This window comes from Lagenorhynchus albirostris, chromosome 16 (assembly GCF_949774975.1).
Source record: "Lagenorhynchus albirostris chromosome 16, mLagAlb1.1, whole genome shotgun sequence".
Taxonomy (NCBI): domain Eukaryota; kingdom Metazoa; phylum Chordata; class Mammalia; order Artiodactyla; family Delphinidae; genus Lagenorhynchus; species Lagenorhynchus albirostris.
The window spans coordinates 69,330,001-69,351,315 of record NC_083110.1 but is presented as its reverse complement, the minus strand read 5'-3'; the positions used below and the strand labels follow the sequence as shown (position 1 = coordinate 69,351,315).

Sequence of the window (21,315 nt, the reverse complement as noted above, 5' to 3'; positions counted from 1 at the left end):
AAAAGAAAGGGACTGAGAAAATGTTTGAAGAGATTATAGTTGAAAACTTCCCTAATATGGGAAAGGAAATAGTTAATCAAGTCCAGGAAGCACAGGAGTCCCATACAGGATAAATCCAAGGAGAAACACGGCAACACACATATTAATCAAACTATCAAAAATTAAATACAAAGAACAAATATTAAAAGCAGCAAGGGAAAAAAAACAAGTAACACATAAGGGAATCCCCATAAGGTTAACAGCTGATCTTTCAGCAGAAACTCTGCAAGCCAGAAGGGAGTGGCAGGACATATTTAAAGTGATGAAGGAGTAAAACCTACAACCAAGATTACCCAGCAAGGATCTCATTCAGATTTGATGGAGAAATTAAAAGCTTTATAGACAAGCAAAAGCTAAGAGAATTCAGCACCACCAAACCAGATTTACAACAAATGCTAAAGGAACTTCTCTAGACAGGAAACACAAGAGAAGGAAAAGACCTACAATAATAAACCCAAAACTATTAAGAATATGGTAATAGGAACATACATATCGATAATTACCTTGAACGTAAATGGATTAAATGCTCCAACCAAAAGACATAGACTGGCTGAATGGATACAAAAACAAGACCCGTATATATGCTGTATACAAGAGACCCACTTCAGACCTAGGGACACATACAGACTGAAAGTGAGGGGATGGAAAAACATATTCCATGCAAATGGAAATCAAAAGAAAGCTGGAGTAGCAAATCTCAGATCAGACAAAATAGACTTAAAACAAAGACTATTACAAGAGACAAAGAAGGACACTACATAATAATCAAGGGATCAATCCAAGAAGAAGATATAACAATTGTAAATATTTATGCACCCAACACAGAAGCACCTCAATACATAAGGCAAATACCAACAGCCATAAAAGGAGAAATCGACAGTAACACAATCATAGTAGGGGACTTTAACACCCCACTTTCACCAATGGACAGATCATCCAAAATGAAAATAAATAAGGAAACACAAGCTTTAAATGATACATTAAACAAGATGGACTTAATTGATATTTATAGAAAATTCCATCCAAAAACAACAGAATACACATTCTTCTCAATTGCTCATGGAACATTCTCCAGGATAGAGCATATCTTGGGTCACAAATCAAGCCTTGGTAAATTTAAGAAAATTGAAATCGTATCAAGTATCTCTTCCGACCACAATGCTATGAGACTAGATATCAATTACAGGAAAAAAATCTGTAAGAAATAGAAACATATGGAGGCTATACAACACACTACTTAATAACCAACAGATCACTGAAGAAATCAAAGAGGAAATCAAAAAGTACCTAGAAACAAATGACAATGAAAACACAACGGCACAAAACCTATGGGATGCAGCAAAAGCAGTTCTAAGAGGGAAGTTTACAGCTAGACAAGTCTACCTTAAGAAACAAGAAACATCTCAAATAAACAACCTAACCTTACACCTAAAACAATTAGAGAAAGAAGAACAAAAAACCCCCAAAGTTAGCAGAAGGAAAGAAATCATAAAGATCAGACCAGAAATAAATGAAAACGAAATGAAGGAAATGACAACAAAGATCAATAAAACTAAAAGCTGGTTGTTTGAGAACATAAACAAAATTGGTAAAACATTAGCCAGACTCATCAAGAAAAAAGGGAGAAGACTCAAATCAATAGAATTAGAAATGAAAAAGGAGAAGTAACAACTGACACTGCAGAAATACAAAGGATGATGAGAGATTACTACAAGCAACTATATGCCAATACAGTGGACAACCTGGAAGAAATGGACAAATTCTTAGAAGTGCACAACCTTCCGAGACTGAACCAGGAAGAAATAGAAAATATAAACAGACCAATCACAAGCACTGAAATTGAAACTGTGATTAAAAATCTTCCAACAAACAAAAGCCCAGAACCAGATGGCTTCACAGGCAAATTCTATCAAACATTTAGAGAAGAGCTAACACCTATCCTTCTCAAACTCATCCAAAATATAGCAGAGGGAGGAACACTCCCAAACTCATTCTACGAGGCCACCATCACTCGAATACCAAAACGAGACAAAGATGTCACAAAGAAAGAAAACTACAGGCCAATATCACTGATGAACATAGATGCAAAAACCCTCAACAAAATACTAGCAAACAGAATCCAACAGCACATTAAAAGGATCATACACCATGATCAAGTGGGGTTTATCCTAGGAATGCAAGGATTCTTCAATATACGCAAATCAATCAATGTGATACACCATATTAACAAACTGAAGGAGAAAAACCATATGATCATCTCAAAAGATGCAGAGAAAGTTTTCGACAAAATTCAACACCCATTTATGATAAAAATCCTCCAGAAAGTAGGCATAGAGGGAACTTTCCTCAACATAATAAAGGCTATATATAACAAACCCACAGCCAACATCATCCTCAATGGTGAAAAACTGAAACCATTTCCACTAAGATCAGGAACAAGACAAGACTGCCCACTCTCACCACCATTATTCAACATAGTTTTGGAAGTTTTAGCCACAGCAATCAGAAGAAGAAAAAGAAATAAAAGGAATCCAAATCAGAAAAGAAGAAGTAAAGCTGTCACTCTTTGCAGATGACATGATACTATACATACAGAATCCTATAGATGCTACCAGAAAACTACTAGAGGTAATCAATGAATTTGGTAAAGTAGCAGGATACAAAATTAATGCACAGAAATCTATTGCATTCCTATACACTAATGATGAAAAATCTGAAAGTGAAATTTAAAAAAACATTCCCATTTACCACTGCAACAAAAAGAATAAAATATCTAGGAATAAACCTACCTAAGGAGACAAAAAGACCTGTAGGCAAAAAATTATAAGGCACTGATGAAAGAAATTAAAGATGATACAAATAGGTGGAGAGATATACCATGTTCTTAGATTGGAAGAATCAACATTGTGAAAATGACTCTACTACCCAAAGCAATCTACAGATTCAATGCAATCCCTATCAAACTACCACTGGCATTTTTCACAGTACTAGAACAAAAAACTTCACAATTTGTATGGAAACACAAAAGACCCCGAATAGCCAAAGCAATCTTGAGAAAGAAAAACGGAGCTAAGAAGAAACAGGTTCCCTGGCTTCAGACTATACTACAAAGCTACAGTAATCAAAAGAGTATGGTACTGGCACAAAAACAGAAATATAGATCAATGGAACAGGATAGAAAGCCCAGAGATAAGCTCACGCACATATGGTCACCTTATCTTTGATAAACGAGGCAAGAATATACAGTGGAGCAAAAACAGCCTCTTCAGTAAGTGGTGCTGAGAAAACTGGACAGCTACATGTAAAAGAATGAAATTAGAACACTCCCTAACACCATACACAAAAACAAACTCCACATGGATTAAAGACCTAAATGTAAGGCCAGACGCCATCAAACTCTTAGAGGAAAACATAGGCAGAACACTCTGACATAAATGACAGCATGATCCTTTTTGACCCACCTCCTAGAGAAATGGAAATAAAAACAAAAATAAACAAACAGGACCTAATGAAACTTAAAAGCTTTTGCACAGCAAAAGAAACCATAAACAAGACGAAAAGACAACCCTCAGATTGGGAGAATATATTTGCAAATGAAGCAACTGACAAAGGATTAATCTCTGAAACATATAAGCAACTCATGCAGCTCAATGTCAGAAAAATAAACAACCCAATCCAAAAATGGGCAGAAAACCTAAATAAACATTTCTCCAAAGAAGATATACAGACTGCCAACAAACACATAAAAGAATGCTCAACATCATTAATCATTAGAGAAATGCAAATCAAAACTACAATGAGATATCATCTCACACCAGTCAAAATGGCCATCATCAAAAAATCTACAAACAATAAATGCTGGTGAGAGTCTGGAGAAAAGGGAACCCTCTTGCACTGTTGGTGGGAATGTAAATTGATATAGCCACTATGGAGAACAGTATGGAGGTTCCTTAAAAGCCGTGTTTACAATAGCCAAGACATGGAAGCAACCTAAGTGTCCATCAACAGAGGACTGGATAAAGAAGATGTGGTACATATATACAATGGACTACTACTCAGCCATAAAAAGAATGAAATAATGCCATTTGCAGCAACATGGATGGACCTAGAGATTATCATACTAAGTGAAGTAACTCAGAGAAAGACAAATATCATATGATATCGCTTATATGTGGAATCTAAAAAAAGGTACAAATGAACTAATTTACAAAGCATAAAGAGTCACAGATGTAGAAAACAAACTTATGGTTACTGAGGAGGAAGGGCGAGAGGGATAAACTGGGAGATTGAGATTGACATATACACATTACTATATATAAAACAGATAACTCATAAGGACCTATTGTATAGCACAGGGAACTCTACTCAATACTCTGTAATGACCTATATGCGAAAAGAATCTAAAAAAGAGTGGATATATGTATATGTATAACTGATTCACTTTGCTGTACAGCAGAAACTAACACAGCATTATAAATCAACTATACTCCAATAAAAATTTAAAAAAAAAAAGAAACCATACATATTTTAGAATTCATATGGCTGTTTCCCCCCAAATGGAATTTTACTGCACATAAATTTTAAAACACTTTACAAAGGAATGAAAGACAAAACAAAACCAAACAAGAAATAAACCAGATACCTCTGAAGAAAAAGTGACTGCAATATAATAAATTTGTGGAGAATAATATGAGAGGAGGCAGATAATTTGGCCTGGTTTCAGAGGAACTTGTAAGTCTAGTCTGAATTATATTATAAATGTGAAAGGAAGCTTTTAAACAATGGATTCTTATAATTCAATTTATGTTAAAAAATCACTTTGGTTGTTTTGAATAAAATAGACTGATAGACAGAAGGAAGAATCAGGGCTTATGTAGGGGATTAAGGAAAGAGAAATGTATTTAGTTAATTCCCAGGTATTGAAGTTAGGTTAATAGTGGTAACCGTAACTGAGCTAGAGAATACTAGAAAAAAGAGCTGTTTGCCAAGACAGCAAGTTTAATTTAGGACATGTTGATTTTGAAGTACTAGGCAATATTTTAGTGAAAGAACTAAGTTTCAGTCTATAGTGTTCCAAACCTCAGCACTAAAAATTAGACATGGAGCACTGGTTTAGCTAAGTTGCAATAAACTTCGTGCAATTACTATTTTACTCAAGCTATATTTGATATTTTGGTTTAAAAGAAGAGTTGGGATCTAAATATCTGTTTTCTTCTACAGCAAAGCCAGGGAGAGAATTCCTGAAGAAACCTCCAGTATAATAAGATGTAATTTATGGTTTCTACTTAGAGAAATCTATATCTTAAGGCCTCATTTCTATTAACATATCCATTATCATAATCTCACTTTTGAAAAGGAGGACTTCTATTTTTCATTCTTCCCAGAGTTCTTCGTTCTTGCACCATTTAAAAAAATTTTTTTTTATACCACATACTCCTTCTGGGATATGCCACTTTGATGTAGGCATTCTGTTACCAATGATTTCGGTTTACTTCTCTCCCTGTAGGGAGTTACATCCTTCCTTTTTCTCTTTTGAAATATCTTCATGGACAACATCATTGTTTCATTTCCCCAAATCTTGATCACAGTGTTTATTTTTCATTATTCTTCCCACTCACATGCTCACTTCTGTAGGGTCATCTTTGATTATCCTTGTTTTTTAATTGCTTAACTCCTACTTTTTCTTTCTTTTTCTATTCTTTAAATTCCTCTAATTAATTAAAATCCTTTCTGGATCCTCCAAAATAGCATCATCATCTCTTTTGGCACTTTATATGCACTAAGATGGCTATAATAAAAAAGAGATAAAAAGAAGTGTTACTGAGAATATGGAGAAATTGGAACCCTCATACATTCCTGGTGAGAACGTAAAATGGCACATCTTCTTTGGAAAATAGTTTGCCAGTTTCTCACAATGTTAAATCTAGAGTTACTATATGACCCCTCAATGCCACTCCTAGGTATATACTCAAGAGAAATAAAAACGTTATCGCCACAAAAAAACATGGACACAAATCTTCATAGTGGCGTAATTCACATGAGCCAAAAAGAGGAAAACACCCAAATGCCCATCACTGAAAAAGGAGAAATAAAATGTGTCATATCCATACAACGGAATGGTATGTAGCAATAAAAAGCAATAATATACTGATACATACAACATCATGGATAAACCCTGTAAACACTGTGATAAGTGACAGAAGCTTGTCACAAAAGAACAAATATTGTATGATTTTAATTAGTATATGAAAATGTTCAGAATAGGAAAATCTATATACAGGAACTAGATTAGTGATTGTCTAAAACTTAGGGTGGGGGAGAGGGATGGGAAGTGACTACAAATGGGTACAGTTTCTTTTTGGGGTGATGAAAATGTTCTAAAATTGACTGTGATAATGGCTACAGAGCTACTGAATTGTGCACTTTAAATGGGTGAATTGTACTGTATATGAATTATATCTCAATAAGGCTATTTTAAAAAATAAAATTAGAAATTAGAAAATGAATTTAAAATTAGACAATTGTATGTAAAAGTGAAAGTTTCGAATTTTCTAGTGTTCTTATATGATTCAGGAGTAAAAAAAGACACTGATTAACATTATTACTGGTTAGGAAAAATATACATGTTAAAATTTAAGGGCATTCATTAAAGAAAAAATTTGAAATGTATAATTCCTAAACTGCTAAAAGGAAAAACAATTAAATGATATTAAAAGGACATTCAATTTAATAGAAAGCAGGGGAGAAGAAAAAAAGATTGCTTGAGAAAGCATTTTAAAAGGTGAAAAGATGGAGAAAAAAATTAAAATACAACAATAACTGCAATAAATAGAAATTCACTAAATCTGTTTCTTTAAAAGTCAGAGATTTTCAGATTATTACAACAGGATAAACAATGTCCAGATATTTGTGGTGTACGTGAAACACATTTAAAATCTAGTAAAATAAAAAATATTGAAAGTAAAGAAATGAAAATAGATTTACCATGGAAATTCTAACAAAATCATATTATATCTAAGTTTATATAAAACAAGTTATAAATTAAGACAAAAATTTCAATAAAGACACAGAGAATTCAAAATGGTTAAAACAACAATTCAACTCCACTCTTAATAATGGATAGGAACACCAGACAAACATAAGTAAGGAAACAGAGGATTCGAACAACAAAATAAACCAACTACATTCAAAGGACATATGTAAAACACTATTCCCAACAACAGGATACACATTCTTCTCATGTGCACATGAGATATTGTCCAGGATATACCATATTTTAGGTCACAAATTTTCTCAATAAATTAAAAAAAATAGATATCATGAAAAGTATCTCCTTTAACTACAGCAGAATAAAGTCAGAAATCAATAACAGAAGAAAACCTGGAAAACTCACAAATTTGGGGAAATGAAACAACATACTCTTGAACAACCAACAGCTCATAGAAGAAATCACAAGGGAAATTAGAAAGTACTTAGAGACAAATGAAAATGAAACAGAACGTAATAAAACTGATGGGATGCGGTAAAAGCAGTGCTAAGGAGGAAATGTTTAACTATAAATGTTTACATTGAAAAACAAGAAAGATCTCAAACCAACAACCTGACATTAAACTTAAGGAACTAGAAAAAGAACTAAACCGAAAGTTAGCAGAAGGAAGGAAATATTGTAATAAAGATTAAAACAGATAAATGAAATAGAAAATAATAGAGAAAAATCAACAAAACCAACAGTTGGTTCTTCAAACCAATCAACAAAATTGACAAACCTTTGGCTAGATTTACTAAGGAAAAGAAAGAGAGAAGATTCAACTTACTAAAAATAAATATAGTATAGATATTACTACTGATCCTATGATAATAAACAGGATTTATTAGAGTGTACTATGAACAACTGTACACAAATTGTATAACCTAGATGAAATGGACAAATTCCTAGAAACACAAAACCTACCAAGACTGAATCATGAAAAAATAGAAGGAGTGAATAGAACTATGACTAGTAAGGAGATTGAATCAAAAATCTCCTGACAAAGAAAAGCCTGGGACCTGATGGCTTCACTGATTGATTCCACTAAACATTTCAAGAACTAATACCAGTCCTTCTCAAATTGTTCCAAACATTAAAGAGTAGAAAACAATCCCTAAGTCATCCTATGTGGCCAGCATTATCCTGATACCAAAGTCAGACAAAGACACAAAAAAAGAAAAGTACTAATATCCTTTTTGAACAATGATGCTGAAAAGGGGAAATTTTTTTAGAAGAATTATATACTATGACCAAGAACGATTTATTCCTGGAATGCAAGGATGGTCTCACATATGAAAAGCCTAAATCTAATACTCCATATTAACAAAAAGAAGGGGAAAAACTCACATGATTATTTCCATATCCATATGAATTTTAGTACCTCAAGGGACCCCAAGTAGCCCAAAAAATCTTGAAAAAGAGCAAAGATGGAGGACCCACACTTCTTGATTTCAAAATTTACCACAAAGCTACAGTAATCAAGACAGTGTGATACTGGCATAAAAATGGACGAAAGACTTAAACAGACATTTCTACAAAGAAGATATATGAATGGCAAATAAGCATGTGAAAAGGTGCTTATCAGCGCTAATAGTTAAAGAAATGTACATCAAAACCACAATGAGATACCAAGTTGCACCCTCTGGGATGGCTGCAATCAAAAAATAAAAAAAAAAAAAGAAAGGAAAAAGAAAAGGAATAAAGAAAAAGAAAATTACAAGTGTTGGTGAGAATATGGAAAAACTGGAATCCTTGTGCACTGCTGGTGAGAATGCAAACGGTACAACTGCTATGGAAAACAGTATGGAGGTTCTTAAAAAAAAATTAAAAATAGAATTACCATATGACCTAGGAATTTCTCTTCTGAGAATATATCCAAAAGAATTGAAAGCAAAATCTTGAATACGTATTTGTACACTCATGTTCATAGAAGCATTACTTACAATAGCTAAAACATGGAAGCAACTCAGGTGCCCATAAACAGATGAATAGATAAACAAAATGTGGTATATACATACAATGGAATATTACTCAGCCTTAAAAGAAAAGAAATTCTGACATATATCACAACATGGTTGAGGTTTGAGAACATCATGCTAAGTGAAATAAGCCAGTCACAAAAGTACAAAAATTATATGACATCACTTATTATAAGATACCTAGAGTAGTAAAGATCATGCAGACAGAAAGCAGAATGGTGGTTGTCAGTGGCTGGGGAAGAGGAGATAGGGAGTTACTGTTTAATGTGTATAGAGTTGCAGTTTTGCAAGATAAAAAGAGTTCTGGAGATGGATAGTATAAATAGCTGCACAATAATGTAAGTGTACTTAACATCACTGAATTGTTCACTTAAAAATGGTTAAGATGGCAAATTTTATATTATATGTATTTTACCACAATAAAAAAATTGAAGGGAAAACCACAAAAATTCATAAAATTGAAAATTCTAACTTGTTTGTACTAAAAAACATAATATTAAAGTGGAAAAATATTAAGGCAATCCATCACTGTATTCACACTGAGGCCACACTTCCTGAGAGCTGTTCTCAGTCAATGACTGAGCATGGCAGTAATAGTAAGGAAGGCCTAATCCTGAGAGATGCATAACTCCTCTGTTAGAATGCAGAGTTTGGCTCGAGGACTCACCATTGGTCTTGTCCAACTTTCAGGCTCTTTCATTCAACTTTCCTTTCTTCCTGCCCTACTTCACGAAGGTCAGATTGGCACCATGGTCTAAAAGATCCCTCATCTTCTCCCTTGCTCTTTCCCTCACAGGAGTTCCCCCTAATACATTTACTGCATGGCTAATGCCATTTTGGTCTACTTCTCTGATGACTTGTGGTCTGAGCAATCAGGAGGTAAAATGGGGATCTGAAACTGGCTCACTCACTATTTGGCAGGCTAAAGAGAAACCATCCATGTTGCTAGATGAGACACAGACAGTCCCTGGAAGAAGGCTTCAATTGCTAAAAATTTCACCAGTGGTGACCTGGGGAAAATGCTTTCAAAAGAGAGTGGAGCTGGCTGACTACTGCTATGTTTGTATTGACCCTACAGAGGGATAATGAGAGACTGAAGGCCACTAATAAACATTACAGGCTAAATATACGAGCTAGAGAGTTTCTTTTATAGCTTTAAATCAGGCCCTTACCTCTTGACAGTGGAGGAGCCAATATGAATGAGCAGCAGACTGATGATCTAACTGTTAGAATTGCAGAGCTCCGGAGATGATAGACTGCTCAGCCAAAGCAGTCCTCTTATGCAAAGACAACGGCCACTGTTGGAAAACTGGAGCTCTTGAAATATGGGATAGGAATACCTAGAATGGACTATCTAGATAGACGTTTCTGAGGATGTTGGTTCTACAACTCTCATTTCTAGTAATAGACAATAGGGTCACCCCCGTAAAGGCTGCCACCACCTCCTCTCCTGATTGCTAGACTAATAACTGAATTTAATGACAGAATAATGCATCTTGGCCTGAAAAGAAAGGGAAAAGATTATATACTTGAAAAAGCTGCAAGAATTGGCTAGCATGTACTGGCAGCAGCCAGGAGATCATGTCAGGAATTGGATTTTGGTGGTATTTGATCAAGGGGGGATGGAATGTAAGCCTGGATAAACAAGAATTCATGAATTTTGGTGCAGAGTCTCAGGACCAGGTGATATAATACCCTATGGAGGACTCCAGGGGATGGGGCAAAACTTGATGAGGAAGTGATTCTTATAAGCCTGGAAAAAGCACTGGCCAAGGCAAAGTGAAATGGAAATGCCTGAGTTGCCCTAGAAGATGAAAGAGAAAAGAATAAAAAAGCTGACAGGAGGGAATGTACCGGAATTGATATATTATGTAAGGCCGGTAGATTACTTTCTATGGGACGTACCAGTCACCAAGGCCATGAGAAATTTGCCAGTGAAAGGGGCACCAGCTTCACTAAGAAGTTCACTGGTGGCTTTCTTCTGCAGACCAGAGCTGACAACAGGAGAGGCAGTGACAAAGGGAGGTGTTAAGTGATGGGGCCCCAAAGTAAAAAAGATCAAGGGTCAGTGCCTAACTGACAGAATCCAGGGTCTACAATGAGGATAAAGTTCAACAAGACTGGAGGAACAGACAAGGGTGTTGGCCCACAACGAGCTGTGGGATGATTAATAATGGATGGTATCTATCTCGAAAGGCAAAATAGATGGAGAGCCAACAACGGTGCTATTTAACATTTACTTTTGTTGTAAGTAGGAATGGAGGAACAAAGGCTGAGGGTTGTTGCCAAGAGAAAATCATGATCCTCTGCTCAGCTCCCAGATGAGTTAATTTACAAATCCAGAACCCACTGAATAGGTGGCTGAGTCCATAGAAGAAAAGACATTTTGAAACATCTTGGAAAGTATATAAAATGATCCCCAAAGGGACCTGTGTATGATCCTTCACAAAGAGCCCTGTGTATATTTGGGTATATACACAGGTATATACACGGGTATGTACACAGTGCAAGAGGAGTAAGTAGATATTTTGATTTCTATAAGACACAGGGTTAGAGATCACAGAGATACCCAAGGACTAAAATACCATCATGAACCCTTGTTAGACTTGGGGTATCTCCAGGGTCCAGGTAAGAAATTCTGGCTAAATTCTGGATCATAGTGGGCCAACTGTGTCTATGCATCCACCCAGTGATAAGTTCCCTACTTCTCAAGTGTATAATTAGAATTTATGTACAAGGTGATTAGAGTAACCCCTACATTGCATCCCTGGCCTGTGGGGTAAGATCTATCATAGTGGGAAAGATCAAGTGGCAACCTCTGAAAATACCTGCCATCTGGTCAAGATGGTAAATCAAAAACATTCTGTAATTCCAGTGGGACAGTGAAAATTAGAACCACCATTAAAAATCTAAATGGTATAGGGGCAGTGGTCCCTGATATATCTCCATTTAATTTACCAGGCTTATTCTTTTAAAATTCAGATTCACACAGACTTACTTTTCCATTTTACATACCAGAAACAAGTATTTATTTTTAAAATAATTCCTTTCAGTTTTCTCATCATTCACTATATTATAGTACACACTCTAAAAACAACATCCTTTAATTCTAGATATGAAAAGACTGAGATTTAAAGATGCTAGGTGACCTACTTAAGATGGCACAGAAAGCTAAGAGCAGAGCCAGGCTATGCCTATAAGTGATCTTCCTAGTACTGACTCAATTATGTTTACCACCAGAACTATGCCCAATATAAAAGTAAAAAACTGACACAAAGTTTATGAACTGGCCTCCATCAAACCATGGCTAAACTGAAAGGCTGACACATTCACCTATGCTACTTCAATAACTCAGAAACAGCAACAGCATTAAAAGCGGCCTGATTGAAGGATGTCCATAAATGCTGACCTGTCTAAAACTCTCTTTTAAAATTTAACAGTGGCTTTATTTAAAAAAATAATAAACTTAAAAGTATTTGTGCATTTTCTTTTCTTAACAAGGAGACAATTAGAAAACTGTCTAATTTACATTTTAATACTGAGAAAAATTTAAATGATAAAAAACCCATTAACTATACTTTATCTCACGTGACGCTTAGAATATTTTATGTTACTTTGTCCATGATGACAACATAATAAATAGGATCATCTCTAAGACATGGTACACATTAACACTAGCTTTCTTTTACTTAATAAAAGAGTTATTGAACTTAAACATGCACACAAATTCAAAAGCTTAAAATAAAACCCTAAACATTTAAATAATTTACATATATATTCAGCTTTGTGAATTTTTACACAAAAGTAAACTTTTTAGCATATTAACATCCACATTATTCTGTCAAAAACTTCTATTTTTATGCATTAAATAAGGCTCATTCAATTACAACTTCTAATACTTTTCCAAAAACATTGTAACCTAATTAATAGGCTTAATATCCCTTAATATTCAGAAGTACGAAATCAGAGAACGTTAAATATATTTAAGATGTTTCCTCGGAACTTCCCTGGTGGCGCAGTGGTTAAGAATCTGCCTGCCAATGCAGGGAACACGGGTTCGAGCCCTGGTCCAAGAGGATCCCACATGCCGCAGAGCAACTAAGCCCATGCACCACAACCACTGAGCCTGCGCTCTAGAGCCCACGAGCCACAACTACTGAGCCCACGTGCCACAACTACTGAAGCCCGCGCACCTAGAGCCTGTGCTCCACAATAAAAGAAGCCACCGCAATGAGCAGCCCGCACACCACAGCGAAGAGTAGTCCCTGCCTGCTGCAACTAGAGAGAAAGCCCGTGCGCAGCAACGAAGACCCAACACAGCCAAAAAAATTAATTAATTTAAAAAAAGTTGTTTCCTCAAATTTCATTTTTAAGGGACAAATTTAAAGTATGAATAGACTTTGCACATGTTAGTGATATATATGATTTAGCGTTAAATTCTGGAAATTAATACTTTTTAAGGGACAAATACAAACATGATTGTTTTCAGAGCAAAGTGACCAACATGGCAAGGATTTTGACAACAAGAAGTGAATAAACGAACAGAGAATGTGTAAATTGGAGAAAAGAGTTTAGAAAACCAGAGGGCTGCAAATGGAGATGAGAGAGATTAGACTTGCTATGTATGAGCCCATATGGGTAAATGAGAAGAGCTATTACAGGGAGGCAGATTTCATCTCAATTATAAAGAACAATTAGTTATCTGAAGATAGAAAATGGTATCTCAAGAGATGGTGTGTTTCCTGTCATTAAAGGTATTCAGGCATAAGTTAGATCAAGGGTTGGGCAAATTATGTCCACAGGCAGAATTCAGCCTAGCAGCTGTTTTTATAATAAAGGTTTATTGGAACATAGCCACTCCGATTTGTTTCCATACTGGCTGAGGCTGCTTTAGCACCACAACAGCAGAGTTGTTTAGATGCAACAGAGACCTTATAGCCCACAAATCTTGAAATATTTACTAACTGGCTCTTTACAGAAAATGTTTGCTAACTTCTGTGGATAAGGTATTAGGATTGTATGGTGTCATTATAAGATAACCAATAATGGTTACTTTGGTGTTGAGGAAAGTGCTTGGCATATCATCTGTGTCAAGGATTTGGTTTAACAGGTTCTTTGCTGTTCAGCGCAGCCCAGACAACTTGGTGAGCGAAGGTCAAAATTACATGCACTGTTTGTAAAGTTGTGTGCTGTGATGTGGGGCTATGCCTGCCAGAAGGAGGCACAATTGTCTAATTTACACAAAGGCACCTAGTGGACCAGTATAAGCGGTACACATCATAATCATGTTAACAAAAATAACATTCTTTCTAATCCAGATGATCTCAGGTGCCATCACACAGATATTCTACCACTAAAACTCAGCTGCTTCTCCTCGCCCAGCGTTTCTTTATTTACATCCCATGGAAATGAAAATAGATGTTCTACGAAGAGAGCTTTTAGGTTTTGAGAAATGCTACAAACTCCGCCCTCTCTTTTAGAAAGATACACTGCAAATTAACATATTAAAAACTGTGAGAAAAAAAAACTCTGAGAAGTAATGTCAGTTAAAAACAAACCTAAAAAGCCCTATTTAACTTCAGTATACACAGCATTTTCCAAATGTATTTAATTATGTAACACTTTTTAATGAACCTACTGTTAATATCTCAAATAACTAATATTCCAGGAAACTATGCTATATCCTAAGTCATATTTAGTACTTCTAGATTATAAGCTCTCTGAGGGCAGAAAATACATACTTCTTCTCATGCCCTACAGATTTCATCACATTGCTAAGCACATATAATAATTACCTAAGAAATCCAAGAAATAATTGAATTGATATGGATTTCAATGCTAGGAGATGGACCTAATCAATACAGTGAATGCACTGTTAATTTTATTAATTAAAACAGGCTTTAATTACTTATATGACAGGGGAACACAGGGTTATCATCCTCTTTCCACTGAATCAATTAGCTATTAAATAGTACTACAGCAAAATAAACTTGCGAAAGTATATGTCAAGTATGCTTCTTCTGCTCTGTGATATATATTTAAGTATATAAAACTATTCAAGACACACTGTATCATATTTAAGGTTAAAGAACTGATAAATTACCTAACAGATTGATAGAACATACATCAGAACATTGGTTTAACAAATTCAAAGTCAGTAAAAGCAAATTACCTGAAGAAGGTGACAAAAAACTGCACAAGATCCATGATTGTATTGTGTTGTGAGAATGCAATCTGAAAAATCAAAATAAAAGAAAGTTTGAAACTTACTGAGTCTATGCTCTTCTTCAAAGTGGTGATGTTTCATGGCATTTGTAAATACAATATTTTTAAATCATCAAGAAATTTGGATCACCATATTATAAATCATATGTGCTGGAATCAAAATTTCATTGAGAACACCTAATATAACCAACTGCTGATGACCTTTGCACAGGCTGTAACATTAAATGGCTTAAGAAAACGATTATATGGAATCTAAAAAAAATGGTACTGATGAACCTAGTGGCAGGGCAGGAATAAAGACGCAGACGTAGAGAACGGACTTGAGGACACGGGTTGGGGGGGCGGGGAGGGAAGCTGGGATGAAGTGAGAGAGTAGCACTGACATGTATACACTACCAAATGTAAAGTGGATGGCTAGTGGGAAGCTGCTGCATAGCACAGGGCGATCAACTCCATGCTCTGGATGACCTAGAGGGGTGGGATAAGGAGGGTGGGAGGGAGGCTCAAAAGGGAGGGGATACGGGGATATATGTATACATATAGCTGATTCACTTCGTTGTACAGCAGAAACTAACACAACATTGTAAAGCAATTATGCTCCAATAAAGATGTGAAAAAAAAGAAAACTATTATAAAATTACTTCAGTAATGCATGCTAAGACTTTCATGTGAAATCCTATGACATATTAAATGTGCCTAACTAAAACATGCAAATGAGTTTCTTCATCTAATAATTATCACATTTTTCTATCAATACAATTGATAATTGCTTGTGTGCCGAAAAACTTAATTTCAACTGTATTAAGGAAACTGAGGGAAATAGTTTTTCTTGTATATTCTTGTCTAGGGAAGCTGCATACAACTATTTTGTTATAAACCCCTGCAAGAATAAAATACATCACCTCAGTTTATATTTTCATGTTAATGAATTTTGAGAGGAGAAATAAATCAATAAGCTAAAATTGTTCTCCACTTTTGTTAACATTATAGAGATCATACTGTAACACGTTTCTTGAGGAAGTATTATATAGTGTACTAGTCAATAATGTAGCATCTGAATAGAGAATATCTATTTAGATACAGAAATAGAGAAAATCCAACTTTTTCACTTGCTAGATGTAAATATTTTAGAAAACTATTTAACCTATTTTTGTCCCATATGTGAATGGCAATAATAAGAGCATCTACCTCATGTGTTAGAGAAAAGACTAACTCATTTAATAGAAATAAAATTATTGCCATAATATCTGGTATATAGTATAATACAGTAAATATTATACTTTTACATCATGTATAAAGGAGCTGGTCAACATAAGTGAATTTTCCCAGATAGCTGAAGCTAAACAATTAAGTTCTTGAAATCTTCTCCTTTAATAATCTTTTATGAAAAATTTTCAAAAACATGTAATACACTTTCCACTTCCAGTGAAAATAGACTAACAAGGATGAGATTTCTCTCTTGTCTTACAGAACTAGAAAACTATACAAAATGTATGGAAAAACCATATTCAGACATTAGACAAAACACAGAGGAGGATACAATTCATGAGTGAAGGAAAAGAAAGGAAATGAGTCTCACAATTGTCCCAGCTTTCAGGGCAAGGAATTGAAATGGCATTCTAAAATAAGAAATATTGTTTCTTACATAAAATAAAGAATTACAGCCAGTCAAGAAAATGGTTAAATTTTTGGTATATACATGAAAGCTTAAATATAATAACATTCATTTCCAAAAAGCTTCTAAGCATTTGAATAATTACAGAGCATTTATACAGACAATGAGGAAAGACAATTGCTGTAGGAGATTGGTTCTAGGTGAAAATGTTTTAAAAGATTTAAGAAAAAACATCTTTTAAAATGGAAAAGATACAGATGAGTTTTCTCTCCAGGTACTGTCCATGAGAGTATCTTAGAAACAGAGCATATCAAACAATATTGTCAACAGTAACTTAAATCCATGGAAAGATGATTCTGAACACAGCAATTGAGAACTGGATAATCTTCAAAAGGATAATTATTTTGAAATCATAGTCAATGAAATTGGTTTAAGATAAATTGGAATAGGAAGGTAAACTTAGACCGTGTTGAGAACTATCTAAATGAAAAAGAAGAAAAAGGACTTCAATAAAGGCTTGAAATTAGCAAATGTATGGAAAAGAGAAAAGAAAAAAAAATAAATAATACATATAACATAAAATAAATTTAAAAATAAAGGAATAAGATAAAGTATATAGAAGCAATTGCACTAAATGTGAACAGTCTGAATCCTCATCAAAAGAGAGAGATTTCCATAGCACATTAAAAAGCATAATTTAGCTTTATGTTTTTTATAGAAAGCACATCTATAGCAGTGACACACTTATATCCAAAATATAAAGGATTGTGAAAAAAAAAAATTGGCTCTTAGAAACAACAACAATGAAGGCATGAAGGATAATATCAATAGCAAAGTGAAATTCAAAATCAAAATCTGGTCAAATAAAATGTATAAGGCACAAAAAATGAATAAAAATAATAAACCTATATGCACCAAAAACACAGGCCAAATAAGTGAAAACATAATGTCTGGACTTATAAGGAGAATTAGATAACATAATTACAGAATAAATTTTAATATGTATATCTCTTTAATAACCATCTGATAAAGAGGACAAAAATTAATTTATTCAAATCATGAAGAAATATTCAAAGAAATATTGCTTAAGCAAGCTCTGTTCTAGGAGTTGGTGACAACCTTGTAAATAGGACAAAGTCCCTGGTCTCTTGGAGTTTGCATCCCAATAGCAGGAGGCAAAAAATAACCAGGTAGACTCATAAGTGGATTATCATAATTTTCAACAATGGTAAGTGTTCTGAAGAAAAACAAAGTGATGTGATGCAGTGGAAGGATATGTAGCTAGTTGAGATTAGGCAGTTAGGGGCAGCCTCACTGAAGACATGATATATGAGCTGGACATACAAATAATAAGAGTGGTAAAGCCACACAAAGATCTGTCAGTAGAGGATTCCAGGCTTAGGGAATAGTACACTTAGGCTAGAGCTGTTTGAGAAACTGAAATCACAGGAGCTGGAGTACTGTGAGCTAGGGGCAGAGAAGTTAAAAATAAGTTCAGAGTGACAAGCGGGGGTTAATTCACCTAGGTCCTTGGCATGATAAAAAGTTTGGGACATATTATAAGGCCTGAGCCATGAAATGACATAATCTAACTCTCAAGAAAAATATCATTCTGGCTGCTGGGTGGGAAAGAGATGATAGAGGAAAGCAGGGATATTAGATTTTCCTAGTTATGACGTGATAGTAGCTTGCACAAGAGTAGTAGCCATGGAGGCAAAACCAAGTTGATGGGCACATAATTTAGAGTGAAAGGTGAGAAGGCTTGGTGAAGATTGGATATGACTCATTTAAAACTTCTAAGAGGATGTTCAGGGCCACCGCATTATTAGAGCTAACAACAACAACAAAAAAGTGAACAATTAAGTAGGAGGAAACCAGGAGAGTATTGTGTCAAGGATGCCAAGGGAAAGGAATCTTCCAAGAGGAAAGTAGTGGCTGGTTTTGTTGGTTGAGTAAGATGAGGATGGGACTATGACCATTACATTTGACAACATCAACTTCGTGGGTAACAAACAAATGCACTTTCAATGAAGGGGTGGGAATGTTAATCTAAACAGAGAACATAAGACGAGTATGTAATGTGAGGCAGTACTGACAGCAACTACAGACTGAACTTCCAGAAAGGTCTGTTAAAAACAGAGCAGAAAGAATCAGGAGCATATAAAATAGGAAAACAAATCTTTTGTTAAATCCACAGAGCATGTAGAAAAGTAGACAGTGTACATTACGCAGAGAAACTACTTAAAAATTCCAAATGGTAGTGACTTTATGTACTATATTATCAGATTAAAATCAAAATTAAAGCTATAATTTTGGATATAATCAAAACAAGTTAACTATTTGGAAATTAAGAAATATAATCTGTGAGGCCGAGTTCTAGGTGGACAGTGCCAGTGGTAGCATAGTATCTTAATATCGCTGAGTTTCCACATTAAAAAAAAAACTCAGTATCTATCTATCTATCTACCTACCTACCTATCTATGGCAGGTAAACTGCACAAAGAAAATACATAGAAAACAATTTCAACGAAGTTAAGTGAAAAATTATCCTCCTCTTGAATGCCGAAACATGAGCAGGTATGGATAAACCACAACACCAGACACATATGGTACCAGGGTCTGTGAGGGTGTAAGAAGTGGGAATCAACAGGAAAATCCAAAAGGCATTCATTGGAACCAGGCAGGCCCACTGAATACAGAAGGTAAAAATGTAAGTGGTTTTGCCTAGTCCAAGAGCATATGAGTGCAAAGGGTCCTTGAGAAGTTCCAAAAGGAGCTAGAACAGCTTGGGCCACATGAATTTTCAAAAGCAACCAGTCAAATCTCTATTCCAGGACAGGCCCCATATTGAGGAAAAACTGTTGGAAGTGAAATCAAAATTGAGCAGAGCGAGAAAATGGAAACAAAGGAAAAAAGTTCCAACTGGGGAGAGGAACAGAGCCAAGACATCTTTAAAAAACAAGTGATACATTTTGGGGGGAGGAAAAAATACATCTATATTCAAATATGGGTCTTGCCACTAATTTCTTTGCATACTGTCAATGCAAATCATTATAATCACTCTGATTCTTTAACCTATAAAGGGTTTTGCATTCCTTCAAGATAAGTTACGCATAAACAGTGGAAACAGCCAACAGTGTTAAAATCAATTTAGACTGGCAAAGTACATGATTCAAGCTGGTACTGCAGAATTTTATTATGGTTTGCTTGCCCTTTCTGGGTCCATACAGCTAAGTAACTTGGGGGAAAAAAATCATGTTTTGAGGCAAGTAAGCAAAACATAGACCCAAATGAAAGTATCTACAATGTCTTGCATTTTTCCCAAAGAATATCTGAGTAAATAAAGCAGTCAAGTGAAGGATCTACAAGTTACAATCATGAACGAAAGCACTAAAACATTCTGAAACTTTAATTGTATTATCTATATGTAACTGATCTGTTAATATAATTGTACTCAAGAGTAAATGTAGATGGCACAAGCAGTCTCTATACTTAGCATACCATCTGGGCTCTGGGGACTCAAGCTAAACAGCATTTGATGTTGGTTGTTCAAATGGAAAGTCAGCATTACAATGTGTTGTGCAAATCTTTTTATATGTTTCTCCACCTGAGACTTTCTATAGGAAGTTCCACAGGAGATAGCCTATGGAAGATACCGTGTCAGACAGTCCGTCGTCAGGCACAGGCATAAAAATGGAAGGCAGATACAAGGAGATTTGGTCGCATTGGTGAACAAGACTAAGCAAACACTAACTCAAGCAGATTGTCTCTCAATATTCTCTCTCTGGAGTGTCAAGGTATTCATCCATCAAATATTTCACTGAATATCGATTATATTCTGGGCACCATGTCAGGTTCTTGGATATATCAGTGAAGAAAAGATTCTTAGTGGTTGTGGCAGGGTAGACAGAAACAGTAATAACAATTATAAATTATATAGTGTTTTAGAACGTGGTAATTCTAATGAAAAAAACCATTAAAAGTATCCTACTGTCTATATTAACATATGTGGGACAAGAAATCACTCCTTGGTAACTAAAAACATGCAGAAGTACTGAGAAAAGACAGGAGAAAAAAGCAGGGGTAGCAGAAAGAAATGATACTAGCATTAGTTGCAAATGTATCTGACTATTTTCTCAGCATTTCTCTATCTAGGAAGAGCGTCCAGCAACTCCAGGCCCCTTCCAATGAAACTGAAAGACCTACAGAGACAGGAGTAAGTAGAGACAAAGGGAGAGCATTCTAAGTGATACTGGGCAACTGGTCTTCATGTGGCTGGCTCATTATCATCTAGAGCTCACCTCAAATATCATACTTCTCTAAGACACTTATATAAAGTAGCTGCCCTCTCCCCTATTCTATACTCTTGTGTAAACCTACTTCTTTTATATTTCAGTCTGAAATTATCTGATTTATTGGTTGATCATTAG

The 21,315-nt window shown here is 35.1% G+C and overlaps 1 protein-coding gene across 1 annotated transcript in view; it reads right to left on the bottom strand.

Moving 5' to 3' along the window:
- The window catches only part of ATRNL1 (attractin like 1), a 679,297-nt gene that overhangs the window by 378,207 nt on the left and 279,775 nt on the right, over positions 1 to 21,315 (bottom strand). Inside the window, exon 25 of the mRNA XM_060125653.1 lies at positions 15,218 to 15,279. Within this exon, the coding sequence (XP_059981636.1) occupies positions 15,218 to 15,279 (62 nt within the window). The remainder of the gene's footprint in view (positions 1 to 15,217; positions 15,280 to 21,315) is intronic.